This window comes from Trichomycterus rosablanca, chromosome 16 (genome assembly GCF_030014385.1).
Source record: "Trichomycterus rosablanca isolate fTriRos1 chromosome 16, fTriRos1.hap1, whole genome shotgun sequence".
Taxonomy (NCBI): domain Eukaryota; kingdom Metazoa; phylum Chordata; class Actinopteri; order Siluriformes; family Trichomycteridae; genus Trichomycterus; species Trichomycterus rosablanca.
The window spans coordinates 17,946,111-17,973,794 of record NC_086003.1 but is presented as its reverse complement, the minus strand read 5'-3'; the positions used below and the strand labels follow the sequence as shown (position 1 = coordinate 17,973,794).

The window sequence follows — 27,684 nt, the reverse complement described above, 5'->3', positions numbered from 1 at the left end:
CCTGTGGTCTGACGAGACCAAGATAAACTTGTTTGGCTCAGATGGTGTCCAGCATGTGTGGCGGCGCCCTGGTGAGAAGTACCAAGACAACTGTATCTTGCCTACAGTCAAGCATGGTGGTGGTAGCATCATGGTCTTGGGCTGCATGAGTGTTGCTGGCACTGGGGAGCTGCAGTTCATTGAGGGAAACATGAATTCCAACATGTACTGTGACATTCTGAAACAGAGCATGATCCCCTCCCTTCGAAAACTGGGCCTCATGGCAGTTTTCCAACAGGATAACGACCCCAAACACAACCTCCAAGATGACAACTGCCTTGCTGAGGAAGCTGAAGGTAAAGGTGATGGACTAAACCCAATTGAGCACCTGTGGTGCATCCTCAAGTGGAAGGTGGAGGAGTTCAAGGTGTCTAACATCCACCAGCTCCGTGATGTCATCATGGAGGAGTGGAAGAGGATTCCAGTAGCAACCTGTGCAGCTCTGGTGAATTCCATGCCCAGGAGGGTTAGGGCAGTGCTGGATAATAATGGTGGTCACACAAAATATTGACACTTTGGGCACAATTTGGACATGTTCACTGTGGGGTGAACTCACTTATGTTGCCAGCTATTTAGACATTAATGGCTGTGTGTTGAGTTATTTTCAGAAGACAGTAAATCTACACTGCTATACAAGTTGTACACTGACTACTCTAAGTTATATCCAAGTTTCATGTCTATAGTGTTGTCCCATGAAAAGATATAATTAAATATTTGCAGAAATGTGAGGGGTGTACTCACTTTTGTGATACACTGTATATATATATATATATATATACTTACCATACAGAAGCACAATGACATGGTGGTGGTGTGTTAGTGTGTGTTGTGCTGGAATGAGTGGATCAGACACAGCAGCACTGATGGAGTTGTTAAATACCGTTTCCACTCACTGTCCACTCAGTTAGACACTCCTACCTAGTTGGTCCACCTTGTAGATGTAAAGTCAGAGACGATCGCTCATCTATTGCTGCTGTTTGAGTTGGTCATCTTTGAGATCTTCATCAGTGGTCACAGGACGCTGCCCATGGGGCGCTGTTGGCTGGATATATTTTTGGTTGGTGAACTATTCTCAGTCCAGCAGTGACAGTGAGGTGTTTAAAAACTCCATCAGTGCTGTTGTGTCTTATCCACTCATACCAGCACAACACACACTAACACACCACCACCATGTCAGTGTCACTGCAGTGCTGAGAATGATCCATCACCCAAATAATACCTGCTCTGTAGTGGTCCTGGGAGTCCTGACTATTGAAGAACAGCATGAAAGGGGGCTAACAAAGCATGCAGAGAAACAGATGGACTACAGTCAGTAATTGTATAACTACAAAGTGCTTCTATGTGGTAAGTGGAGCTGATAAAATGGACAGTGAGTGTAGAAACAAGGAGGTGGTTTTAATGTTATATATATATGTATGTATATGTATTGTCATACATTGTTATAACAATGATTTTTTTTACATATTACATTTTTATTATATTATACATATTATACACTATTTACAATAGTAAGTACAGTTCAGTAGTTGAAACAGTGTTCAGTGCTTCCACATAACCGCTTTTGTTTACGCGCGTTTCTGACTGTTGGTGTTTCCCGGCTGTCCTGTGTCACGTGACTTGAAATGGCTGCCGCTTACTACCCTCCTACCTAGTATGCCAAAAGAGTACGGTATGCCAGTTATGGCTTACTGTTTTGCGTACTAGCTAGTACAGTAGTATGCAGTGTTGTGCACCGAAAGTAGTTAGTGCGTTGCCTGATAGCCACCAGTGCTACGTTGTATTTACCTTATGGAAACTAGCTAGCTATAGTTAAAATACTATTATACAACAAAAGCATCATTTTAGCCATTGTTAGTGCGACGAGTGGCTGACAGAAAGTACTTTAGCTTGCTTGCTAATGTTTACTTATGTTAATATAGCGTTTGAGGGATCTAGCAAGCTCGGTTCTTGCTAGCTGCAGGTTCATACACAGAGCGAATAAATATGCCTAGGAGGAAACTAACCACAAGTGTCTATGAAAAACGTAGAAAAGTTCGTCGAACAGATAATGACGAAGACGCTGTTGTTATCACCGATTCTGAAAACGAAGAGGTAAGTTTATTGTTAACTTTGTTTAACTAAACATGTATCAGCATGTAAAACGCGTATGTAACAACAAGCATGTGGTTTCCATCAGGGTCAATGTCATGACAAACATTATCGTTTCAAAGTCTTGTTATTTTCCTTCAAACTAAATTCATGTAGCTGTCAACAGTGTTTTGTTCAAAATAAAGGGTGTTGTCTGTAGAGTAATAGAGTAATATGCTATTACTATTTATAGACAGAGCTGTTAACTTATATCCGTACATTTAAATGGTCAAAACCATCTAATCGTATCCTTGGCCATTTACATATAATAGAATAGGTTTATCTCTTCCATACCATACAAATTCCGCACTTTTTGCAGTCTAGCTTTAGCTAGACTAGTAATGGCAATTGCTAGAAGAGTATTTTTTTGTTCTCCCCGTGTCTGTGTGGGTTTCCTCCGGGAGCTCCGGTTTCCTCCCACAGTCCAAAGACATACAAGTGAGGTGAATTGGATATATTGAATACAAAATTGTCCATGACTGTGTTTGACATTAAACTTGTGAACTGATGAATCTTGTGTAACGAGTAACTAAGAACAACAAAACAAAAGATTTCTTGGGTTTGATAAGAAGAAATGTAATTAAATGCAGCAAAATGCCAAACATCCTTGTAGAAAACCTCTTCCAGAGCTCACACAAACACTGGGGCCACATCATATGGCACAAATAATGCTCTGCTTTCCTCCCACAGTCCAACGACATGTACGTTGGGTAAATTTACGTGTAACCAAAATGTGTAAAACACAACGTTAAAATCCTGATAAATAAATACATTTTTACAATATATGCCCTGTGCTCTTTGACATCCACTGCCTAACATCGTCACTGGCCAAGAATTGTCACAGACTAATACGGCTGTCGCCTTCTTTTACAAAGACCAGCGACAGATTTTTTGCAGAGAGCCCTTACACGTCTGGGGGAACATGCTATTCTCTATGCGTTCTTCTGCCACGTGCTGACGGCTTGAACAGAAATTAGACCTGCTATTGCAGCGACACAAAGACTACACTCCATTCAGTCTTACCTCAATCGGACAAAGTTGTGTCTGTTGAGTACCTGGCCAGGTCGGTGACACAGCTGACTAGCTTAATTTCAACTATCACATTTTTTTTTTAAAGGGCTAGATAGATATACACACAGACAGACATATAGATTGAATACTTCTTTGATTCCTTAAATTACAAATAAAAAAACTACATTGAGTAAATGTTCAGACAAAAGTAAAGACAAAATTATCTGTGTGTATTTTACCCAATTATTATCTCCGAATGTATTAACCCGTATTTGTTACTATTATTGTTTAAATAAAAACATTAATATGCTCTACTAGGAAGAAGACAATGCTTTTAAAGTGTCATCCAGAGAATCCCGATCGGAGGAGAGAAAAAGGAGAGCACAGATAAAAGGTTACTGATACAGCCTGAACAGTTGTTTATACACATTAACAGTAATATACAATTCCATTTATTGATTTTTCTTTTGACTTTCATCACATTAGACATGACAGAGGAAGAGATGCTGGACTTGGCTATGAGAATCAGTAAGCAAGAAGCCACAAGTGCTACTCAGAGAGAGGAACTGGAAGATGCCGACATTAAAAAAGCCATTGCAGAAAGTCTTCATGTAAGTTAAATCATACGTGATGTGAGTCATTAATACGTCGAGGCATATATAAAAACATGTAGGTGTCAGCACTAATGGCAGGTTGAATTATAAGTGTTGACTATGCATTTAATATGCAGTTCTGGAGGCTCTGTGCAATGCAGAGCTTTAAGCATTTCTGTCTCAAGAGATTTAAGCTTTTAACCTCTGCAGCAAGCTATTTAAATGCTTAATAATTATGAGTTGCCACATCGAATTTGGTCCGCATACCAGACTTGGCACAGTTTTTATTAGGGATGCATCAATACCATTTTTTCCCAACCGAGTACAAGTACATGTATTTTAGTACTCGCCGATACCGATACCTATTTAGAATGATGCAATCTGGAGCATTATGGAATAGTGTAGTTTTTAGTGTAAAATAGTGCAGTGGAACAGTTGCTTGGGTTGCCATCACTAATTGTAAAAAAAAAATAAAACACCGCACAGACATAATTGAGAAAGCTTCTGACAAGTTAACGTTCATTAATAAACGCACGTAATTAACGTTGTGCACATCATACATGCGATGCGATTCTGCTGATTGAAATATTTACTTTAAAAGGATAATACAGTCCGATCCCATCTGAGCCGATTCTATCAGCACATACATTCGAGGTTCACCTCGGTAAATCGTAAACGACTCTGAGTCGGCTCCCGCTCTGTGGTAATACTCAGTATAATTAAGCCTGAGCTTTATAAGGTAAGCGAGTCACACAAAATGTTCTGTAGTAGTTGGTGTTTATTTACAACCGCATCATTCATTATAACAGTAAACACGGAGAGATGACTGAGAAAAGAAACGTACGCTGCGCTTAAAATGAATTGACTCCTGAATCACTTATATCGATACTGTGAACAGAGCGTCTCCTCTCTTAAAGACACACACACGTACTATAACAGCGGTCATTGCTTTTGTCACCGGTTTATCTTCACTGATAGCTCTATTTTGAAGGTTTTTTCAGACTGAACTGAATAACATTAAACGTGCGTGTGTGAGCGTGGTCAGTTAGACTAATGAAATATGTCTCCCGTGGGTGAAAAATGAATTGCTGTAGTTTTAGAAGTAAAAAAATCTCGTAATGCCACTTCCCCGGTCAGGCACTGGCGCCCCCCCAGACAAGTACTCCCCCAGGTTGAAAACCCCTGTTCTAACATGTCAGATATCTGATCCAATAGGTATTGGTAACGGTATCGGCAAGTACAAAAATGTACTTGTACTCGTACTCGGTTGGGAAAAAATGGTATTGATGCATCCCTAGCCACTTGTAGTAGTTGGTGTTTATTTACAACCGCATCATTCATTATAACAGTAAACACGGAGAGATGACTGAGAAAAGAAGCTTAAAATGAGTCGACTCCTGAATCACTTGTATCGACACTGAACAGAGTATTGAACACAAACACGTCCTATAACAGCGGTCGCTGCTTTTGTAACCGGTTATCTTCACTGTTAGCTCTATTTTGAAGGTTTTTTTTTTTTTTTCAAACGGAACTAAATAACATTAAATGTGCGTGTGAGCGTGGTCAGTGAGAATAATTCAATCTGTCTCCCGTGGGTGAAAAATGAATTGCTTTAGTTTTAGAAGTAAAAAAAATCTCACAATGTCACGCCCCCCCGGTCAGGCACTCGCGCCCCACAGGTTGAAAATCCCTGCGTTAACGCAGCAACGTGCACTAGGCACACGGTATCGGATGTTTAGTATCGGAGCCTCGTTTGCGAGTACGAGTTAATGAGCGCGGTAATACCCGATACTAGTATCCGTACTCATGCATCTCTAGTTTTTATGCTGGATGCCCTTCCTGATGCACACCTTACTTTTATCTGGGCTTGTGACCAGCACTCAAAGCACACTAACAAGTGCACCTCCCAATGTATAGTCTGTTGTGGCCACCCCCCTGGACACTGGCCAGTCATGTACAGACACCGGACACTAGCACAGTCTGTGCAGACACCGAACTGCTGATAGCACAGCCAGGTCTGGTGTTCAAAGGGGGTTGCCTTACACAAGGGTTTTTAAACCCTGGATCTCAACCCAAAAATAAGATGCAGAGAAAATAATAATAATTCAAAATGCATTTTAACAGGCACTTAAACACAAAATGAACTTGTAACTTGTAAACCACAGTGGGACCAGCTTACCACCATTTTTATTAATCAAGTATATTTTGTTTTGTGTTTTGATTCCGAGTTTTTGTTGCGTTGGTTGGGGTAAAAATCATGGACAAAATCTGGGTCACTAGAAAAAAAGTTATTGTGGCATGTGCAAAAGTTTGGACACCCTTCAGATTATAAAGTCCTAAAACTTAGCAAACTAGTTATGCTTTAGTTGATTTGTTACCCAGGTTAACAACTAATGTAAGGAGTTGTCAACTGGTAAACTTTTACTCTTTAAACCTTGTGCTAACTCACTAAGTGTAGGTTCCTGTCAACAGCTGACTGAAAATTTCAAAAGAATACTAATTAATGCCTTCAAAGCAGCCATATTTTAAAGCCTGTACCACAACTCAGATTTTACCTAATTATGTTTTTCTGCAGGCCAGTCATGACCAAGCTCCAGAAACAAACAGCTCTAAGGTAAAGCCTCATCAGGACCCAGACACCGTGCCAGCCCACTTGAGACGCAAGCTGTCTTTCACTAGCAAGATTGGGAAGCACTGCAGGAGTGCTGATGAAGATACCAATAGAGCAGTGAGTGGTGTGGAACACATTCGGGAGGAGAGTCCGCTGCCACCAATGCCTGATCTGTCACCTCCAAGTTCGGCTGTACCTTCTGCAGCTTCTCAAGTTAGTCACTTAAACACACACATATGTATATACATGTACACTGATTAGCCATAACATTAAACCCACCTCCTTGTTTCTACACTCACTGTCCATTTTATCAGCTCCACTTACCATATAGAAGCACTTTGTAGTTCTACCATTACTAACTGTAGTCAATCTCAGTTTATCTGCATGCTTTGTTAGCCCCCTTTCATGCTGTTCTTCAATGGTCAGGACTCTCCCAGGACCACCACAGAGCAGGTATTATTTGGGTGGTGGATCATTCTCAGCACTGCAGTGACACTGACATGGTGGTGGTGTGTTAGTGTGTGTTGTGCTGGTATGAGTGGATAAGACACAGCAGCGCTGATGGAGTTTTTAAACACCTCATTGTCACTGCTGGACTGAGAATAGTTCACCAACCAAAAATATACAGCTAACAGCGCCCCGTGGGCAGCGTCTTGTGCGTCTACAGGATGACCAACTCAAACAGCAGCAATAGATGAGCGATCGTCTCTGACTTTACATCTACAAGGTGGATCAACTAGGTAGGAGTGTCTAATTGAGTGGACAGTGAGTGGACACGGTATTTAAAAACTCCAGCAGCGCTGCTGTGTCTGATCCATTCATACCAGCACAACACACACTAACACACCACCACCATGTCAGTGTCACTGCAGTGCTGAGAAGGATCCACCACCCAAATAATACCTACTTTGTGGGGGTCCTGACCATTGAAGAACAGGGTAAAAGCAGGCTAAAAAGGTATGTAGAGAAATAGATGGACTACAGTCAGTAATTGTGGAACTACAAAGTGCTTCTATATGGTAAGTGGAGCTGATAAAATGGACAGTAAGTGTAGAAACAAGGGAGTGGTTTTAATGTTATAGCTGATTGGTGTACATTACACAGTGCAAGAAATTGAGTGTTATGGGCATTGCCCAGTGGCAATTTGGCATGGGTGGGTCTATAACCAGCAACCTTCTGCTCACTAGTCCCGTACCTTTACCTTCACTACTAAGCTACCACAGTAGTGGTATGCAAAAGTGTGACGTGACAAACCCATGTTAACTTTTCAGAAATAACATAGCTTTTCATGTTTACCTGCATGCAAACGCGTGCGCGCACACACACACACGCACACACGCAGACTAAATCAAATAACTTAAACAAACACTAAGGCTGCATTCACATGATACACTTCAAAACCACTTTGCTGCTGGCTGTGCCTTTGTTTCCTATGTAGTAAGGAGGTGTCGTTTACTTTGCCACTGCGCCGTTTTAATCATTATGCACTATGCAGAATTGGCTTTTCAAAGTGCCACCACTGAAAATTGTTTATCTGATGTAGACAGAACCGAAGCACAGATACAGCATTGAGAAACTGATTCTCACTGTTTCATAAAACCCTGAACTGTTTAATTTACCTTAAATCTAGCATGACACGAAAAATACAGCTTAGCGACTAGTGAGCTGTAAAATGTAGGGACCAGGTTTGAATTATACTGACAATTCCACATTTACATATCCGTGATTTGCTTGTTGTGGTTTCAAAGCTCTTTTCATGATCAAAAAAAGTACAAAATTCTTATTATGTGAACTCATTGTTTTGGGTTTTGTCTGCCAACCTCCTTTTTACTGTTTTTTAAACCCTTTAATTGTCTTTTTTATCAGGAATCTGATTGCCACACAGATCTAAATCAAAAGGAGTATAATACAGACTCTCCAGACGATGAGCCTGTAGAGAGCAGCTCTCAGCTCCTGAGTTCTCCTGTTTTTCACAGAAAGAGACTAAACCGGGACCTGCCAAGCACCAGCAAAGCCTTACGGACTCTCCCATGTACCTCTGAGAGTTCTCTCAGTTTAACCTGTCCCGATCAATCCCAGTTTACTCAGCAGCAGAGCACATCTTCTCCCAAAAGCCCTGTTTTTGCTAGGACTGACCCGAAAGAAAGGTCTAGATTAAGGGACACAGCCAGCCACTGCACTGCTTCAAACAGCTTTACAGACAATGTTTGCAAACCTGAGGACACATGCAAAGGATCTTCAAGCCATAAAAGCTTATGCCGTGTGGTCAGAGATTCTGGCAAACGACTTTCACTCAGTGGAAAAGCTCTGCCATTAGCCGATGATTCAGCACCTGAAGATTTGGATGTGAAACAGGTCTGTATTTGGATCATGGTTCTTATTCTTAGATTTTTTTGTATGTGTATATACAGGGGTTGGACAAAATAACTGAAACACCTGGTTTTAGACCACAATAATTTATTAGTATGGTGTAGGGCCTCCTTTTGCGACCAATACAGCGTCAATTCGTCTTGGAAATGACATATACAAGTCCTGCACAGTGGTCAGAGGGATTTTAAGCCATTCTTCTTGCAGGATAGTGGCCAGGTCACTACGTGATGCTGGTGGAGGAAAACGTTTCCTGACTCGCTTCTCCAAAACACCCCAAAGTGGCTCAATAATATTTAGATCTGGTGACTGTGCAGGCCATGGGAGATGTTCAACTTCACTTTCATGTTCATCAAACCAATCTTTCACCAGTCTTGCTGTGTGTATTGGTGCATTGTCATCCTGATACACGGCACCGCCATTGGATGCACATGGTCCTCCAGAATGGTTCGGTAGTCCTTGGCAGTGACGCGCCCATCTAGCACAAGTATTGGGCCAAGGGAATGCCATGATATGGCAGCCCAAACCATCACTGATCCACCCCCATGCTTCACTCTGGGCATGCAACAGTCTGGGTGGTACGCTTCTTTGGGGCTTCTCCACACCGTAACTCTCCCGGATGTGGGGAAAACAGTAAAGGTGGACTCATCAGAGAACAATACATGTTTCACATTGTCCACAGCCCAAGATTTGCGCTCCTTGCACCATTGAAACCGACTATTGGCATTGGCACGAGTGACCAAAGGTTTTGCTATAGCAGCCCGGCCGTGTATATTGACCCTGTGGAGCTCCCGACGGACAGTTCTGGTGGAAACAGGAGAGTTGAGGTGCACATTTAATTCTGCCGTGATTTGGGCAGCCGTGGTTTTATGTTTTTTGGATACAATCCGGGTTAGCACCCGAACATCCCTTTCAGACAGCTTCCTCTTGCGTCCACAGTTAATCCTGTTGGATGTGGTTTGTCCTTCTTGGTGGTATGCTGACATTACCCTGGATACCGTGGCTCTTGATACATCACAAAGACTTGCTGTCTTGGTCACAGATGCGCCAGCAAGACGTGCACCAACAATTTGTCCTCTTTTGAACTCTGGTATGTCACCCATAATGTTGTGTGCATTGCAATATTTTGAGCAAAACTGTGCTCTTACCCTGCTAATTGAACCTTTACACTCTGCTCTTACTGGTGCAATGTGCAATTAATGAAGATTGGCCACCAGACTGGTCCAATTTAGCCATGAAACCTCCCACACTAAAATGACAGGTGTTTCAGTTATTTTGTCCAACCCCGGTATATATATATATATATATATATATATATATATATATATATATACGTATATATACAGTATATATATAGAAACATTAAGGGATGTAAAGTCAGGGATGTAGAAGTCATGACTAGAGATGGGACGATCGATCGGCTACGAATCGGTATCGGCCGATTTTTAATCAAAATATGCTATCGGCGATCGGCCGATATTTCCTAAAAGTAGCCGATCCGATCGTGTGATATATAAAAACCATGTTAAGTTAACAGCTCGGTGGATTGATCCAGACTTTGAGCTACGAAGCACCAACCATCAAATCACCATTCTTCAACCATCGTACAGAAACCACAGTGAAAGCTCTTCATGACCTAAAATAACATCATTAACGTTGTGCATCATACATACAATGTAATTTTGCTGATTGTAATATTTACTTTAAAAAGATAATTCAACCCGGTCACATCTGAGTCGATTCTATCAGCACGTTATATAAACTCCTGGTTCACTTTGGTAAATCGTAAGCGGTTCTTACTTGTGATGTAGATGAGAACAGAAGACGTTACAGAGCCAATCAGAGGCAAAAGTTTATTCATTAGCAAATTCGTTAGTTCAGGATCATCTGCTGAACTTTTAGGATCAGAAAACTTTTAGCTCCTTAGATGGAACGAGTCTGACTCGGTTACAGATCTGTGGTAACAGCAGTTTAATGAAGCTTTTTAATGTAAGAGAGTCACACAAAATGTTCTGTAGTAGCTGGTGTTTATTTAAAACCACGACATTTAATTAATAACAGAAAACACGGAGAGATAACTGAGAAGAGAAACTTACGCTTCACATAAAACGAATCGACTCATGAATCACTTATAGCGATACTGTGAACAAAGCGTCTCTTCTAAAGGCACAAACACACACACACGCGCGCGCTGCTCCGGTTTATCTTCACTGTGAGGCTCTTTTTAAGTTTATTTATTTTATTTACTGCTAAACAAGTTGAATCAGTAGTCTAAGTAATACAATTTGACATGCAAAACATTTATTCATTATGTATATAAGTTATTGCAAACATATATTTAAAAGCATAAGTTTCAGTGAAGGAGGGTAGGTTGTCACCACTGCAGTGACTTTTGCCGCCTCATCAAGGTGCCAGTTAGTAGAAAAACACCCATGGCATGAGTCTCTGTATGATGTACAGCTCTCTGAGCAAGTCTAGCGCTGGCTGGTAAAGAAGCTCCTTGGTGTAGGGCTGGTCCAAGCGGCAGATAAAATGTAATAATGATTTGGAAATGACTAACTTCAGGTTCAAACCTACTGACTAGAAAACAACAATTTAATGTTGCCTCGGATTCTATTAGAAAACAGTTAAGCACAAATAACTGTGTAATAATTTAACACACTATGTCTTAGATAATCATATTTGTTAGCATTATGTTGGTATGGCAGATGCATTTTGGTTTTTTCCCCATCCTTGTTTTTGCCCTTGTAATGATTTCATTTTTCTGAATCACAGGAGTCTGACGAGCCAAAACATAAAAAGCATGATTCCACTTGGGAAACCAACCTGACCAACACATCTGGTAGGTTTTATTCACTGTCCTGCCTTCAGGTTTATTCATATTGTCCTGTGTGTTCTGTGTATCTGATAAATAGTGCATGTGTGTGTGGAGATTTCATTGTCGCTGCATTACTAAGCAGTGTTATGCAGCCCATATTCTCCACACAGAGTGTCGCTGGTTCCTGCCGACAGGGCCTGCCAAGATATTGGGCTCCCTGTGCGATGGTTCCATACAAACATAAATTGTTGTTGTTGTTTTTTAAGCTTATTATTACAATGTACAAAGTATATGAACAGACATCTGCTTATTAAAGCTGATCATTTTATGTTGATTTGTTGTTTTTGGACATTACAGAGAGAGAAGACAGCAAATCGATGAACGAGTTCACCAGTCACATGGTCCTACATTTGTCTGATGAGGATAAAGATGGTGACGCAGAGAATGAACTGGTATTTATTAGGTTTTATTTGTGGGGTCACCCAATGCTTCTTTTGAAGAGCATATTGATCTAAGTTTTTAATAGTGAATTGATTTGCATGGTCAGTAGACATTTATAAAGGTCATAATGTATGCAATACATTTTAACAATTGTGGTCCTGACTTTAAACCATCATCTTTTATTTTTCAGATTGTTTCGCCAAGTCCTGTCTTCCCCCAGCAGTGTGTTTCACGCACAGGCCAGCCAAAACTCTCTCCAACTCAACCCTGCTCCCCATCCACAGACTTCGACATCACTGACACACCAAGCCACACCACACAAGACTCAGTTAAAAAGAAAGGGACCCCCAAACCCTCTCAGCAAACTGACCAACCAGAAGCTTCGGTTGCGGAAACCGTTGCCTGCGGCTCTAGACTTGCATCATCAGTGGCGGGAAAAGGAGAAGGTCTCGTATCCTATTACTGGGGTGTTCCATTCTGCCCCAAAGGACAAAGCCCAGACGAATACACGCAGGTCATCCTCACCCAACTGGAGGTGTATGAGAAGAGCCTGAAAGAGGCCCGGCGCCAGCTGCTGCGCAAGGCTGAATGGGGTCTTCCAGTGAGTTACATCTATTAGATAATCTTAGTCACCCGTCAGCCCTTACCCTTCTCGATTGGTAGCTGTCACGTGATAGGCAGACATCGTGAATGTGAACTGACTATAACTTAGTTTGTAGAATGAAATCCATCATTGCAATGTAAAGGATTGATAATTATTTGACATTAGTGATTATATTAAAGTTATGGGTAATGTATTTTGACTTCACAAAATGTTACTTAAAAGCACTCAAATTCTTGGTGGTGATGGTCTGACCACAGGTGTCCCCATGCCCAGCAGAACGATCATTTGGTAGGAGATTAAAGCGCCACAGAGCTCCTCAGCTTTTAGAGGAGGAGGAAGAAGAACGAAACGAAGGGAAAAAAGAGAAAAGGAAAGCAGTAGAATGTGATGGAATGGAAGGGATGAGGACTTCCACAGAGGAACTTGAAAATGCTCAGAGTGAGACATATGTGGTTGTTTCATCTCCTGAAGCACATGAAGAAAATGTGGTACGTATCATCTATGAAATCATTTAACCTTATGTTAGCATATACAGTATATGCATATATAACCCTGAATGACAAAAATGAAAAGTAGCAACCAGATTGTTCCCAAAGTGCAGTTTGAAAGTGGGGGTCTGCCATAGTATGGGGTTGTATTAGTGCCTACTGCATGGGTAACTTGGCACCATTCACTCCGAAAGATATACATGCAGTTTCTGCCTTCTAGATCTTTTAAGAAGCATCCATGCTTATTTCAACATGACACCAAACTGCAGTGCAGGTGTTAGACAGGACTGCCTGCAGTCCAAACCTGTTTATTTGCTGTACAATGATTTTTTTCACACAGAGTCTGTTTGTTGGAATCATATTTTTAAATATATTGAATTAATTACTTAAAACGTATGTGTATTTACCTAGGTTGTCTTAGTCTTAACGTAAATTGTCATTTCCAAGTCCTGATTGTAAATCCGCTGGCATGTGCACAACTCCCCATCTGATCCCCCCCCATCTGTCCCTTATTTTGCATGTTGCCGTCCATGCCAACATCTGACTCTCCCTCCCTCAAAGACGACTCACCAGTTTGAACACTGCAGTGATGTGCTAGCTTGTGAGATCACTGCGCCCCCTGAGTGTGTCAGATTTTATTTAAAGATTTAAAACAGTTCAGTGTAAAAAATATGTGACAAAAAAAATAAAAATTTTAAATGTTGCATTAAATCATAATCTTTCTTTTCACTCTGCAGCAAAAATCACCTTCGCTGTTTGTCCAGCAGGAGTCTCGGAACACTGTTAAACATTCCAGGTAAGACAGTTGCATAATATACAGTGGAGACCAAAAGTGTGACACCACTAGTAGATATTTTATTATTTTCATTTAATGTAATATTTTTCATTACAACTTCACATTGTCAAAGGAGACCATTAAGTCAAAACATCTTACACAATTATTTTCAATTGTAGAAAGTCTAGTCCTAAAGATGCTTCTGATGACACTCCGATCCAGCAGTCTGATGAGCACACGTATGACGTTCACAACGGAAGTTTCGATGTGGAGAACACAGTGTGTCCAGGTATCATTAATATTCATATCTACATGTGACCATTCAGCCCTGTCTCACAGCGTGTTCAGCTCCTTCAGTCTTCATACAATTTAAAAATTGTTTAAACTTAAATAATAACGTGTTAACACAAAACAATTCAACAGAAAATTATAGGGCATTATAGCATTGTTTCAATTCATGTTTAATTGTAGGTCATAATTAGTTCACATAGTTTTGTTAATTTAGTATATTTTTGGTTTTAACACTGCTCCCATCTCACCTATTACTGTGTATATTAAATACAGAAACACAGATGACTGAAGACAACACACCAGAGCTGATGGTGACCAGTCCAACACAGGTATTTCTCTTAATGCAACTATTCTTAAAGCATACAATAATGCTAACAGACTATTATGATTCAGTAGTAATGCTAACACTTACACATTTAGGGTTTATATTAGAACCCTAACATTTACAACTCAGAGGTGTTAAACCCTGAGCCTAAACGCAAACAGAAATGTCTTAATATTTTATTAATAAAAATACTCATTCCTGCTCTAAGTTTTAAAGGTAAATTTTCCCTTCTATATTAGCCACAGTCTCGGACAGAAAGTAAGGTGATGGAGGTGGATGAAAGAGAGGAGCGACCTGCTGAAGCTGAGGAAATAATGGAGCAGGAGGAGCACATGAGTGAGTCTGAACCTCCTCAAGGCCAATCAGAGATGGAGTGTCCCATCTGCTCCTGCCTTTTTCCTCTCAGTAAGATTGAGATGCACGCTGCCTACTGTGATGGGACAGTGAATGTACAGGACCAGGAGGAAAGCAATTCACAAGGTCAGCAGTTTGCTAAATTCCTCTGTTTACATGTACTTTTAATGCAGTGATCACTGAGTATGTTTAAATGAACAGAATAATAAACCAGGGCTAGATGAAAACATTGAGAAATTGTAGAAATTTAGCTGCCATATATAACAAGAAGAACCTTAGAGGATTTTCATGTCACAAGGTTTACAAGCATCTCGGTTATCTGAGAATTCAGGGTCTTGTGTCTACTATATTGGTATAACAGTTTTAGTTCACCTTCATTTTCCATTATCAAAGTGGTTTATTTAATTAAAAAATGTTTATCCCAAGTGTCTACAATACTCAACAGTACTCTTCATGAATATAAAACTGAAAGCACAAATATGAAAACAACAAAATCTGAACAAGAAAGACTTTTATCAGATTGTTTATTTATTATAAAAAGAACAGAAAAGGGTGCCTAAGTGGCGCAGCGGGATATTCCTCTAGCACAGTGGTCCCCAACCACCAGGCTGCGAGATCGCTACAAAAAGCAATTAAATTTCCAAAACTCTTCGGATGTTATTGTCTCCAATCACCACTAGGTGGGAGCAGCGTCTCATTGCAGCAAAAAAAGCTAAGGATTTACACTGATTTGCCATTCTATAGTTATTCTATTTGAAATCCTCCTGCCCCCGCCGGCCTGTGAAATTATATCTTCTATGAAACCGGTCCGTGGTGCAAAAAAGGTTGGGGACCGCTGCTCTAGCACACCAGCGCCGAGATTCTGAACACCCCGGTTCGAATCTCGGATCTGCTACAGGTCGGCTGTGTGCCACCTAGCAGGCGCAATTGGCAGTGCCTGCAACAGACAAATTTGGCCACAGACTCTGCTGTGTGGGAAAAGGCCGGACTAAATTGGTGGGGTCTTTTATAGGCAAATATACCCTTCTCCAAGGCAATCGGGATCCCCAGCCATGGAATTCTAATTGGCTACGCTAAATTGGGAGGAATAAAGGGAGAAAATGCATAAATAAAATAGAAAAAAATTAAATGAAAGGAAAAGAAAGAAATACTCAATGATTCTGCCATGAATGTAACTAATGTGTTCACATGGCATTAAACCAATAAACAAACAAACAAGCATTTAAAGCATTTAAGTTAACTGTGTAGCAACTATGTCGTTCACATTTTTCAATTTTTATTAGTTATTTTATTCTTGTGTGTGTGTGTGTGTGTGTGTGTGTGTGTGTGTGTGTGTGTGTGTGTGTGTGCGCGCTCATGCAGCTAATATGCAATCAGCACTCTGGGTTGTAAAATCTGGATGAACTAATAACAACTTACATGTGAAACTCATCACCTAAGAAGTAAAGATTACCTACCTACCAGTGATGGCATAGTTACCTGGAAAAAGTAATCTGATTACTGATTACTGATTACTCCTTTAAAAAGTAACTTAGCTACTTTATGGATTACTTGATTTTAAAAGTAACTAAGTTAGATTACAAGTTACTTTATTAGTTATATAATGCGGAATATTTCAAAGATATATCTTTGCAATACTTTATCATTTGGCTGCCAACTTGTGTGTACTGATGAGACTCAATTGAATCCCAGAACATGCCAGTGTGAATGCATGGAAAACAAATTTAAATTTTCTTTCAAGAATATGATACAGACTGACCAACACTATTCAGCTAAATCAGCATTAAAAATTGACTTTACTTTTAATAGCCTTCTACAATGCTGGAGCTTCTTAAAACGGAAGATTTTCTTTTAAATAGAAGTGTTATTTACCTGCTATTAAATTGTTTTCCAACAAAATCCGCCCAATTTGGCAACACTGGAATGCGCAGAGTCAGCTGGCGCTTTTACTCGTAGCGCGCCACGAATACTACTAAATAGTACTACTGTACTTCTGTAATGGTGTTGGTGGTTGACGTTTATGTTGAGTGTATTACTGCACTGTTTTGGTGAAGAACTACTCATCTGAGGTGCGCTGCTCCTGCCTGCAGAAATGCTTCCGCAAAAAAATTGCCGGCAAAGCGGTGGTGGGGGGGCCAGAGGGGTGGCCGAAGATTACTTTATGGTGGCCATGGCAACCACTGGCCACCCCTGGCTCCGCCCCTGCCAAGAAGAAAGCAAAAATATATTTTCACTAAAGAAAATGACAAAAATAGTAACGCACAGTAACTTGGATAAGTAACTTTAATCTGATTACTGGATTGGAAATAGTAACGCGTTAGATTACTCGTTACTGAAAAATGTGGTCAGATTAGAGTAACGCGTTACTAAGTAACGCGTTACAGACCATCAGTGCTACCTACCTTATTTAATTTCAGTGGGCTTTAGTAAAGGTTGGTAGTGTTTGGAGTGCGCCATCTAGTGGAATCAAGTGGAACTCCGGGTTCAGGCGAAATGAATGCAGTCTTTAGGACGATTTTATAAATACTCAACGGGCCGGATTAAACAGTTTGCCCACCACTGATCTAAAGGGTTAAATCCACTAGATATCCCTGTCCACTAGAGGGCAGATTAGCAACAAATATATTTTATAAGTTATTTACAGTGACTAAAGAGTGTGTGGACACGGGGGCAATGTTTGAATGTGGCTACACATTAAAATAAGTAACAGCCAGTCCTGTGCTTGCTGGTAATATTTGTCCTACTGACAAATGTTAATTTTTACATCTATATTTTTGGCATTTTGCAGACTCTTTTGTCCAAAGTGACTTATATTGTCTAAACAATTGAGGATTAAGGGCCTTGCTTAAGGGCCCAACAGTGGTAACCTGACAGTAGTGGGGCTTGAACCAGTGACCTTTTGATTACTACAGCTGTCCTATTTTTAATTCTTAATGGTAGCAGACATAACATTTATTTGTTTACTTATTTCATTGAACAGGACACAAGTCCATCATCATAAAATACACACTGACGCCTATAGGCAATTTAAAATCTGCAGTTCTAGTTCTGCATGTTTTTGGGAGATGATATTCTCAAGAAACCCTTACACATTGAGAGAACATGCCAAATTCATTAATCACTGTGACTGGAGGCAAGGACTGAATCCAGGTCCCCAGGACCCGTATTGATGTGCTGCATTAACATGCTACACACAGACTATATAAAATATCTTTTATCCAAAAACTGAAGATGTATTCCAAACTGAATTCAACCTGCTAAGCATGCCAACATATAAATGGCACCATTGGTATTACACTAGTCTGATCCATTTAGTACCCAGAATGGGGTTTAGAATGCAGCATTATACAAGCTTTGCCCTATTTTGTGTTTCTGACCATGTGTTTTCGACCCTTTAGTCAATGCCTGAAAACTAATGTTGTGGCATGAACCAGGTGGTCCATGATTGATCAGTAAAAAGCAAGTCTAAATTTTAGCTTGCTTAATATAGGCACAGTGTTTGTTTTTTTCAGAGATGGGTGTGAAGGATTTGATAGTAGAGGAGTTGATCTTAAAACTCTGGTATTGGATAGCTTGTTCGAATAATAAAAAGCCAAACTTGACTCCATTTAGCTGTACATACATTGTGTAGCCCATTTTCTGGGCTGAAATCCATCTGGGTCTATTGGATTTCCTAAAATTACATAACAGCTAGGGATGTCCCAAACCGATCTCAAAGATCGGGATCGGGGCCGATCAAGGCATTTTTTAACTGATCGGAAATCGGCTTTACTAAACCCGATCTTAATCCCGATCTTTTGTTTTACATCAGCATGTCCGCTGAATTGGAAAGTCCAACAGTTTAGTGTAATGTCTGCACTGTGAGCGTTTCACGAGGCGGTAGTAGCAGAGCTGCGTTCATTACTGTAGAATTTTACTGTTTATATGGTGTGTGAGTCAAGGATCTTTAGTGTATCACTGCATTAAACAGATTTTTTTTTTTTCTTCGAATGTAAAGTTTAAAGTAAAACTGTAATTATCTCACTCATTTTGATTGATTTTGTAAAAATACAAAACATTAAGCCAATAGCTTGGATGCAGCATTTTTCCCTTCAGCACTGCAGAGCTATTCAGTTGTTAAACATATACATTGGATTAATCTGAATAACTGTAATGTACTTGAAGTGTGCACTGTGTGAACAGTATTATCCAGTTCTTATCTAGACAATATCTAGAAAATACAAGTATCGGTTTGAGACTCTGTATCGGATCGGGATCAAAATGTATAATCGGGATCGGTATCGGGAACAAAAAAACGTGATCGGGACATCCCTAATAACAGCCTTAATCTAACATGATAAAGTCGTATATGTATGCTGTCTGCATGATCTGAAAGTAAGTGTGAACAGAAACACACTCAGTGTTGACTTAAGTCTTTTTTTTAATTATTTGTTTAGCAACAGTTCGACGGACAAGGAAAATACATTTAGCAATGAAAGAGGTTTCAAGTTCTGAGAAGTGAGTAGGTATCATTATCTCCACCCTTAAAATGATTTTCTGTTAATGGATTTATTGCTGATAATAATAAGCTAGTGTTCATCTTTTAACAGATTAGAGCAGCAAGAGAAATGCTATTTGTGTCAAAAAATGTGCTCAAGTAAGGAGTACGACCAGCATGTGGACCAGTGCCTTAAGAAAAAAGACGTCAAAGCCAATCAGGTAAACCTTAAATATTTCCTGCTTTAATTCTTCTGGGGAACAAAGTTCAGTGCAAAGACTGAGATGTGTGACATCATGATCACTATTATTATTATTGCTATTGCTTTTATTATTGATATTGCTATTATTATTATTATTGCTGCTACTATTATTTTTAGTTGTGGTCAGATGCACAAATTGCACATGTAATTGCACAAATTTGCACATTTTTGGGACAGTGGTAGCCTAGTGGATAGAGCTGTGGGCCATCAACTGAAATGTTGAGAATTTGAATCCCAGCTCTGCCATGCAGCCACTGTTGGGTCCTTGAGCAAGGCCTTTAACCCTGTCTGCTCCAGGGACGCCATACGATGGCTGACCCTGCGCTCAGACCCCAGCTTCCAAACGACCTGGGATACGTGAAAAAAGAATTCCGTTGTACTGTATGTCTGTATATTTTATTTACATTAGTTTAAGGGCGGCACGGTGGCTAAGTGGGTAGCACTGTCTCCTCACAGCAAGAAGGTCCTGGGTTCAATCCCCAGGTGGGGAGGTCTGGGTCCTTTCGGTGTGGAGTTCGCATGTTCTCCCCGTGTCTGCATGGGTTTCCCCCGGGTGCTCCGGTTTCCTCCCACAGTCTAAAAACATGCAGTCAGGTTAATTGGAGATACTAAATGGTCCATGACTGTGTTCGATATAACCTTGTGAACTGATGAATCTTGTGTAATGAGTAACTACCGTTCCTGTCATGAATGTAACCAAAGTGTAAAACATGACGTTAAAATGTAAATGTTTATTTGTATTTAAGGTACAAATGTTCAATACAGTAATACAACCCTAATATGACATGCATTCTTCTTTTTCTATTTTGTCATTTAAGGGAAATGGCTTGTTATCTGCCCTGAATCGGACAGAAGAGAGACATCTAGGCATGTATACTTTTACATTTATATTTTCAGCATTTAGCAGATGCTTTTATCCAAAGCGACTTACAGTACTGTGACAGTATACAGTCTAAGCAATTGAGGGTTAAGAGCTTTGCTCGAAAGCTCAACAGTGGCAACCTGGCAGTGGTAGGGCTTGAACCGGCAACCTTCTGATTCCCGGACCAGTACCTTAACCACCATCCACAGTTTGGCTCAAATTAAGAACATAGGTCATTAAAATACAAACCTAGATTTAATGCTTTATTTTATTGAGGATTTACAGTGGGTCAAGTAAACCCACTTTACTGCTGTGTTGTTTGCATATGTCTACATATGTCTACACACACTTATTGCAGGCGTCAGAAATAGTGTGAGGTAGGGTGAGATTATGGTTTGTCCACCCTGTTTTCTACTGAATACTGATTTGCTTGCTATCTCATAAGAAACTTACCAGTCTGAAAAGTGCTGCTGTAAATGACTGCAGGCTACACCCACAGTCTTACCAACCTTCTCTGTAAACTTGTAAAAAAAACTAATAACACAAGCAAAACTGTGGCTATTTCTCTAGAAAAAAGCTCTGTCATACCAGAGCTTCAATTAAAGAGAAATCACACAAATTAGAAGCATAATGTAAACAGTCCAAGAGTTCATTATGGTGCAGACATGGGTGCAGACATTGTAGATTCCCGTGTCACCCTACTATGTTTATGTAATGACACCAGTAAAATCAGATTATAGGTTGGGGCTTCGAATACAAAATTATAAAGCGAATGTTCTCATGCTTTTTTTTACAATAAACATTTTGCCACATTCCTTTTAAAAGGTTCTATTGGGGAAGTAGTTGGTACATTTCAGAATATGTATTTTTTTTGTATTAATGTTATTATCTGTCCATAAGATTTTTTAATTTATGGCAGTATTAAGTTAGCAGTAACTAATATATTAACATGGGCCTAAAACTATGATTCTGGTGCTGTGTTTATTGTATCTAAATATGGCTTTTCTTTTCAGATGATGATGATGCAGCAGGACCATCCAATACTGCACCTAGAAACAGTCGGTAGGTTCTAAGCCCGATAAAAATGACATATAAATATTTAATCCAAGCCACTTCATGTGATTTTAATGCCATCGCTTTGCTTTTGATTTGTGCATCTTCCTCAGTGGCCTTGCAGGTCGTTCAGTGGTAGATGAAACCAGTGAAAGCACAGACTCTCAAGCTTCAGGTTTTAAGATCAGCTCCTCTCCTATCAAATCCTTCACACCCATCTCTGAAGTTACAGACTGTCTCATAGACTTCAGTAAGCAGTACTCAGCCAGGAACGACCAGAGAGCCGAAAGAAAGAGGAAATTTAAGAGATAGCATGAGCACCTATTACTACCTTTTTATACCAAGGCTGATTTGTATGGACACATCTCATTTTTATAATTTCTAAATAAGACTGTGATTAAATAATTCTGTAATGTTATTTAAGGTGCTTTGTTTTATATTTTGTAATATGTTATTCTATAAAATGTTCTATATGCAGAAAATGTCGAGTTGAAATTTCGTTATAATTGAAAACATAAAACACTTACAGAAATAGATTGCTACTTTTATTTCTTTTTAACTCAGGTTGGCATAAGGCCCAGTCGCTGTAGAAATCTGCACTTTGCATCACTTCGCAAAGTGGCCATGGTCAGAGCTTTCTGGGTGTGCCATTAAATATAGAGTATCAAATGAAGTCCTACACGTAAGCAATGGTACACATCATCTCATTAGTCATTTAAAATGTTTTTAGTTTTTAAGGCTTTATAAATAAAATTGGACTCCTTAAAAATACTTTTATGGGCCCCACATGTAAACAAAATTTAAGACACTGGGAGTTTGTTGGCAGTCTACCATGCATGTTTAAGTCTCTGTTAGCAAGCTAAGTTGGCCCCCATGAACAATACAAATGTATTTACATATTCTGATCCAATTAATTGATTGTATATATTAGTGAGATGGATCAGGTGTTTATTAAGAAATCAATACATTATGCAGGACAAGGAGATCACATTCCTTTGCCCCAACTGTACTATATGATTAAATGGATGTGGACACCAGACCAGGTGCTTGTTGCACATTCCTATCCAAAGCTTTGGACATTCTATCGTAAAGATTTTTTCCACAGGACTGCAGTATGTTAGTGGAAATGTTTGCCTATTCTTGCTTTTTTGCCTACAGACCCTTTAATTTATTCCATGCATGTTTAATATAGTTAGGGTTAGTGCTCAGTCCAGGCCAGTGCAGTTCCTCCATGCCAAACTCATCGAAATATCTTTAGGGCCTTACTTTGAGGACAGGGAGACGGTCCTGCTGGAACAGGAAAGGACCTAATAGTTTCAATTATTTAGTCACAAAACAGCTGCTAAAATCATTCAAATCACAAGAGAGGCATGATTTATGTCTTTTATAAGTATATGCAAATGTTTAAACTCAACTGTATGTAAATATTTCAGTTTTAATAGCATTACTTAAAATGATTTTTAATAATAAGTTGCCCTAAAAATGTACAAGCCCTACAAGTATAATATATATTTAGTAATGTAATATTAGACAGTGAATAAGAAATATAAGATAAAATATTTTTTCAACTGCAATTTCATTTGTGCATGCTGTCAAGGGTGGGGTTATAAAAAATAATATTTGGTAATTAGCTCGTGTTTACATTAAAAGATTGCCCTGTGTAGATGTCACACAATGTAGAATTCTTAGACTAAGGACAATAGGAGATAAGCCAGAAGTCACTCAAAAAGAATTGCAAGATGGAATGAAAGCAGCAAGAACAGTTACACAGTGAACAATAAGCTCTGCGTGATAAATTAACTCCCTTTCTATATTCCACACAAAAAGAAGCCAAAAAATGCACTGTTTAAATTTGCAAAGACCCTATTTACTCAAATGTCTTTTAACTGTAAATGCCACCAACCTTTGCAATGAAGTTCTATTGTTATTCAAAGTCAAAGCAAACGGTGTACATTTAAAGACAGAGGTAGATGAAATTGTGTTCGATTATCAGATGAGGAACAACAAGCTTTTGGGAACCAGCATTGAAAGGTAGGTTTGTCTGGAGTTGACAGTACTTATATAGCTCATCATTATTAAACAGATGAGACAATTGAGCTGCACTGAGAGTCCCATTACATTCGATTTGCCTGGTCTTGTGTTTATTCTCCAGGGACAAATGAATGTAATATAAACATGATAAATGGGAGCCATACAAACAGCCTATACTTCGCCTGCTTACTATCAGTCATTGTACAAAACTAACAAATTCAAATATTCACAAAACCCCTTGTTGTCTAAGAGGTACTGTGGCACAGTTTCTACAGTGGGTGCCATACAGCAAAATGGACACTTGAGACCTGGGTTCTATTTTCACCCTCAATAACTATTTGAAAGAAGTTTTGCATTTATTCTGGTTGATGTGTGGGTTTTCTTTAGCGTACCCTGGTTTCTTGAAAGTCTGCACCAAATATATTGGCAACTCTAAATGGATTATACATGTGAGTGTGTGGTGCCATCAGTAGATTGACACCCTGTCGCTGTGTACTCCTAGTGTTTACGGAAGTCAGTGGACCCATCTTGACCCTAAAGAGAAAGAGCAGAAGAGCATCTTCATTGCATATGGTTACACATAGGGTAGGACATTGAAGCATACAAAAAATTACCAAAAAAACAGAGCATTTTGGCCAGTATTTAATTAATCTATTTAAGGGGATCTAATAGAGAAGCTTTGGAAAAGGGTACAAGACCATTTTAACTGTAGTAAATGTACCCCAGTGTTCACTGTAGTACATTAAAAGGAAATAAAGAAAACATTAATCTCTAGCCACTGTCTGCATTAGACCACCCCTTTAACTCAGTCAGACTCAACAGGTTAGAATTGGTACCGCAACACCAAGTCAGTGGATGTCAGACATTTCCATGTCATCATGCCAGAATTATTCATCGTAAGATGGGTAAATTGCAGCCATAAAAGGGAACATATGGTCAGCAACAATACTCGCATGTGGCATTCAATCTAAAAACATCTAGACACTGCTGTGGTTGAAAGTCACAGATCAGCAGTTCTGACTTAATCCCAAAACCACAACAATGCCACAAATTTACTTAAATTACATTTTCCCAATTCTGATGTTCAGTGTTAACATTGAGTAAAGCTCATTTTCTATATACAATGTATTATAAGACAAACACGAGTAAACACAAAAGGTTTAAAAGTGATCGTTTTATTAATTATATAAGAACAATTCAGCACTTGAAGTTCAAAAATTGCAAAAATGAACAAACATGGTCCTAATGCATGGCACTGAAAGAAGCAAGTACTGTATAGGGTTTTGTACTGTATATATTGGCTCTGATAATAGTGTTTACATTAATAAATTAAAATTAATATTTACATTTATATCAAATACCATAGGATTCTCAGGTGTTTCAGCATTCTTTTATACTAGCCCATCACCGGGTTCTAATCTTAGCAGACACAAACATGATTAGCTATGTCTGTGGTGGTGGCCTGTTAGGGTATTCCTGCTTTGCAGCTATACCCTGTTTTCCAATGGAACCAGACCCACCGCAACCCTGACCAGGATAAAGGGGTTGATTAAAAAAATTAAATGAAAAATTAAACACAATGTGTTACACCTAAACAAAGGCTACAAACTTGTAGGCATGTCTTCAGAAAACAACAGAACATGACTGCAAAACTTTTGAAAAACTTTCCTTGTTTTTGCAAAACATATTAAGTTCCACATTAATTGTAAACAATATTGATTATAAGAGCAAATTATAATTAATTATAACAGAAAATGTATACATTAAAATGCATATTGGCATGTCTATACAACAGAGTACAGTGTGAGTCCGGATGTAGCCAATATGTCGCCATTAAGGTCACGTGAACACAGGCTGCCGCATTAAAAACCGACTGCTGAGTTCTAGGAGGGAAGAAGTGATTAATACCATTCTGCTATATTTATCTAATGTTAAAGTAAAGTAACATTTATTATTTTTATTAGTTTGTTTCATTATTACTACTTATAATATTATAATATTAATATAGTATAATAATAATAAGAAGAAAAATAAAAGTATTTAACGTTTCTAACGCTATTTTATTGTTAACCAAACTGTGTTTTTAATTATTTTAATAAAATATTAAACTAAATATACTGTAAGTTATAATTAATGATCTCATTCTAAATAATTACGGGTATAATACCAAGACCTATTTGGAATATTAACTTTGACCACACCTAAATCCTGCCCTACTTTCTCCATTAAATACGATATGCTCTGTAGCGTTTCTATGGCTACGTGCGGACTTACGTACGCCCGTTTTAAACAATACATAAAATAGTACGCCACATATGCTACATCATATTATTTTAATATATTACATAGTTCAATATTATGCAGTTTTTGACGTTTGCAGTCTGGGTGTAGGGGTGATTACCCGGCTGTGTAACCTGATAGGGGGGAGAGAAATAGAGAGAGAAAGGGAGTGAGATAGAAAAAGATGGGTAATTCAGTGAGTCATATCAAATGACTCAGCTTACAAAAAAGAGTCGGCTCTTTGGCGTCTAGAATGGCTCTTCGTTTAACAGCATAGCCAGCGACTCCTTGAGAGACAGTGCTATGCTCAAGTAGCCCAAGTGTTTCCTTTCCAAGTGTTTCTGCTATTGCATATGTCATACTAAATGGTTTCAGATTATTCAAATACATAATATTTCACGAAATGAAACGTAAAACATGTTGTTTCATTATTTGAGAACAAAAGTTATCCAACACTACACATGCCGGATGAAACAACAACAAATAACATCATGGCATGGACAAGAATATTAGTGTTTTAACAATATTTTATGGAGAAGCTATTGTAGGCAGTTACTGCAATAAAGAGCTTTTTGTGGTTCTTAATGAGATTTCTGCACTTTTGTAGTTGAGCAAACTCTACCAGTTTGGTGTGGGTGGAAGGTGCCTTTTTTAAAATTTGGATTTTAGGTCCTTTCACAAATTTTCAATGTGATTTCGATCATGACTCATAGTAGGCTATGTTAAAACGTTTGACTGTTTTCTACTTATCAGTTTTGGGTGTATTTCATGCATGTTTTAGGTCAATAACATGCTGGACCCCATAGCATGTGACTAAAACAGCTTTCTAACACTGGACTGTATATTTCTTTTTGAAATGTCTTTAAAAATTAAGGCTGAAGTCAGAGCCGAAAATATAACCCTAAAACGGTGTGCTTCCTCCATGTTTTAAGGTAGGGATGCTTTAGGTGTTATTTACTAGTAAAAAATCTGTTTCGTCTTACCAAAAATATTTTCCATTAAAAGACCAAAGGTTAATGTCCTTTGTACAGATAGAAAAGAAAACTGAAGCTTTATGTTTACAGAAAACAAAATAGAGCATTGATAGACAAATAGACCATAGCTGCGTCCGGAATCGCATACTTACAGAGTATGTACTAGATTGGAGGAAGTATGCACTACTCGGCCGGTAAAAAAGTACATACTTTCAGTACAGAAGTGTGCAGTATGCACACAACACCACTACGTACTACATCCGCCATCTTACCAACGTCAAGGTTGATGACGTGGGAACGTGATGACGTATATCACCATAGTTACAGACTCATTACAAACTCCACTTGCCAATATTTTGGATATTTATCGTCTTTTTGTTATTTATTCGTCTTTAAAAAATGTATTTTATTTATCTTACTTACACCTGTAAACAAAGGACTCCGTTTTTCGCTATCTTTCTTGTTTCTTATTCCGCTTTGAACGCCTACACAGCTCCAGTTGCATTATGGGATACATTAGCGGCACACAAGTGTGCATCGCTTGCTTACTCAAACATGGCTGCCCAATAAGTAGGTCATCCGGGTACTTCTCGCGTACCTCTTTGTGTATACTATGTATTCGGACATACTAACTGTCCTCATTTCGCGTACTATTGAGTATGGAAGTATGCGATTCCGGACGCAGCCCATGTCTTCCATAAACCATGAGTATGATTTGCTGTTGTTTTGGGGTTGCTTTTTGGCTTTGACTCTAGAGACCTCGAATCTGAGCAAAGCAAGATTAAATCACAGTACTCTCAAAGCGGTTTAATTGGCAACATACAGTCTTTAAAATGCTTTAATGCTTTTTCTATTAATAATAACACAAATGTTGTCCCAAAACATCAGATTTCGTCTGAAA

The 27,684-nt window shown here is 39.1% G+C and overlaps 1 protein-coding gene and 1 non-coding gene across 3 annotated transcripts; both read left to right on the top strand.

Annotated features, from left to right (window-relative positions):
* Positions 1 to 1,768: 1,768 nt before the first annotated feature.
* On the top strand, positions 1,769 to 22,008 carry uimc1 (ubiquitin interaction motif containing 1). 2 transcript variants are annotated; one of them, XM_063011544.1, is made up of 18 exons: positions 1,779 to 2,130; positions 3,496 to 3,571; positions 3,664 to 3,788; positions 6,346 to 6,594; positions 8,248 to 8,736; positions 11,524 to 11,590; positions 11,924 to 12,018; positions 12,198 to 12,608; positions 12,869 to 13,099; positions 13,837 to 13,895; positions 14,054 to 14,163; positions 14,439 to 14,494; positions 14,730 to 14,970; positions 19,281 to 19,341; positions 19,434 to 19,542; positions 20,402 to 20,450; positions 21,459 to 21,507; positions 21,612 to 22,008. In XM_063011544.1, the coding sequence occupies exons 1-18, from the start codon at positions 2,023 to 2,025 to the stop codon at positions 21,808 to 21,810; spliced, it is 2,784 nt and encodes a 927-aa protein (XP_062867614.1). In that variant the 5' UTR covers positions 1,779 to 2,022; the 3' UTR covers positions 21,811 to 22,008. The 2 variants fall into 2 exon arrangements, with proteins under 2 accessions (XP_062867615.1, XP_062867614.1); XM_063011545.1 differs by lacking the exons at positions 20,402 to 20,450; positions 21,459 to 21,507; positions 21,612 to 22,008 and having other exon boundaries at positions 1,769 to 2,130; positions 19,281 to 19,345; positions 19,434 to 19,519.
* LOC134331022 (small Cajal body-specific RNA 14) lies at positions 11,675 to 11,805 on the top strand. The gene has a single exon (XR_010015093.1). It is a non-coding gene; the product is annotated as a small Cajal body-specific RNA 14 (non-coding RNA).
* Positions 22,009 to 27,684: the final 5,676 nt, after the last annotated feature.

Coding starts and splice junctions, on each gene's coding strand:
- uimc1 (XM_063011544.1), top strand. CDS start 2,023: ATGCCTAGGAGGAAACTAACCACAAGTGTCTATGAAAAACGTAGAAAA. Junction 2,131..3,495: donor CCGATTCTGAAAACGAAGAG/GTAAGTTTATTG, acceptor ATGCTCTACTAG/GAAGAAGACAATGCTTTTAA. Junction 21,508..21,611: donor ACTGCACCTAGAAACAGTCG/GTAGGTTCTAAG, acceptor CATCTTCCTCAG/TGGCCTTGCAGGTCGTTCAG.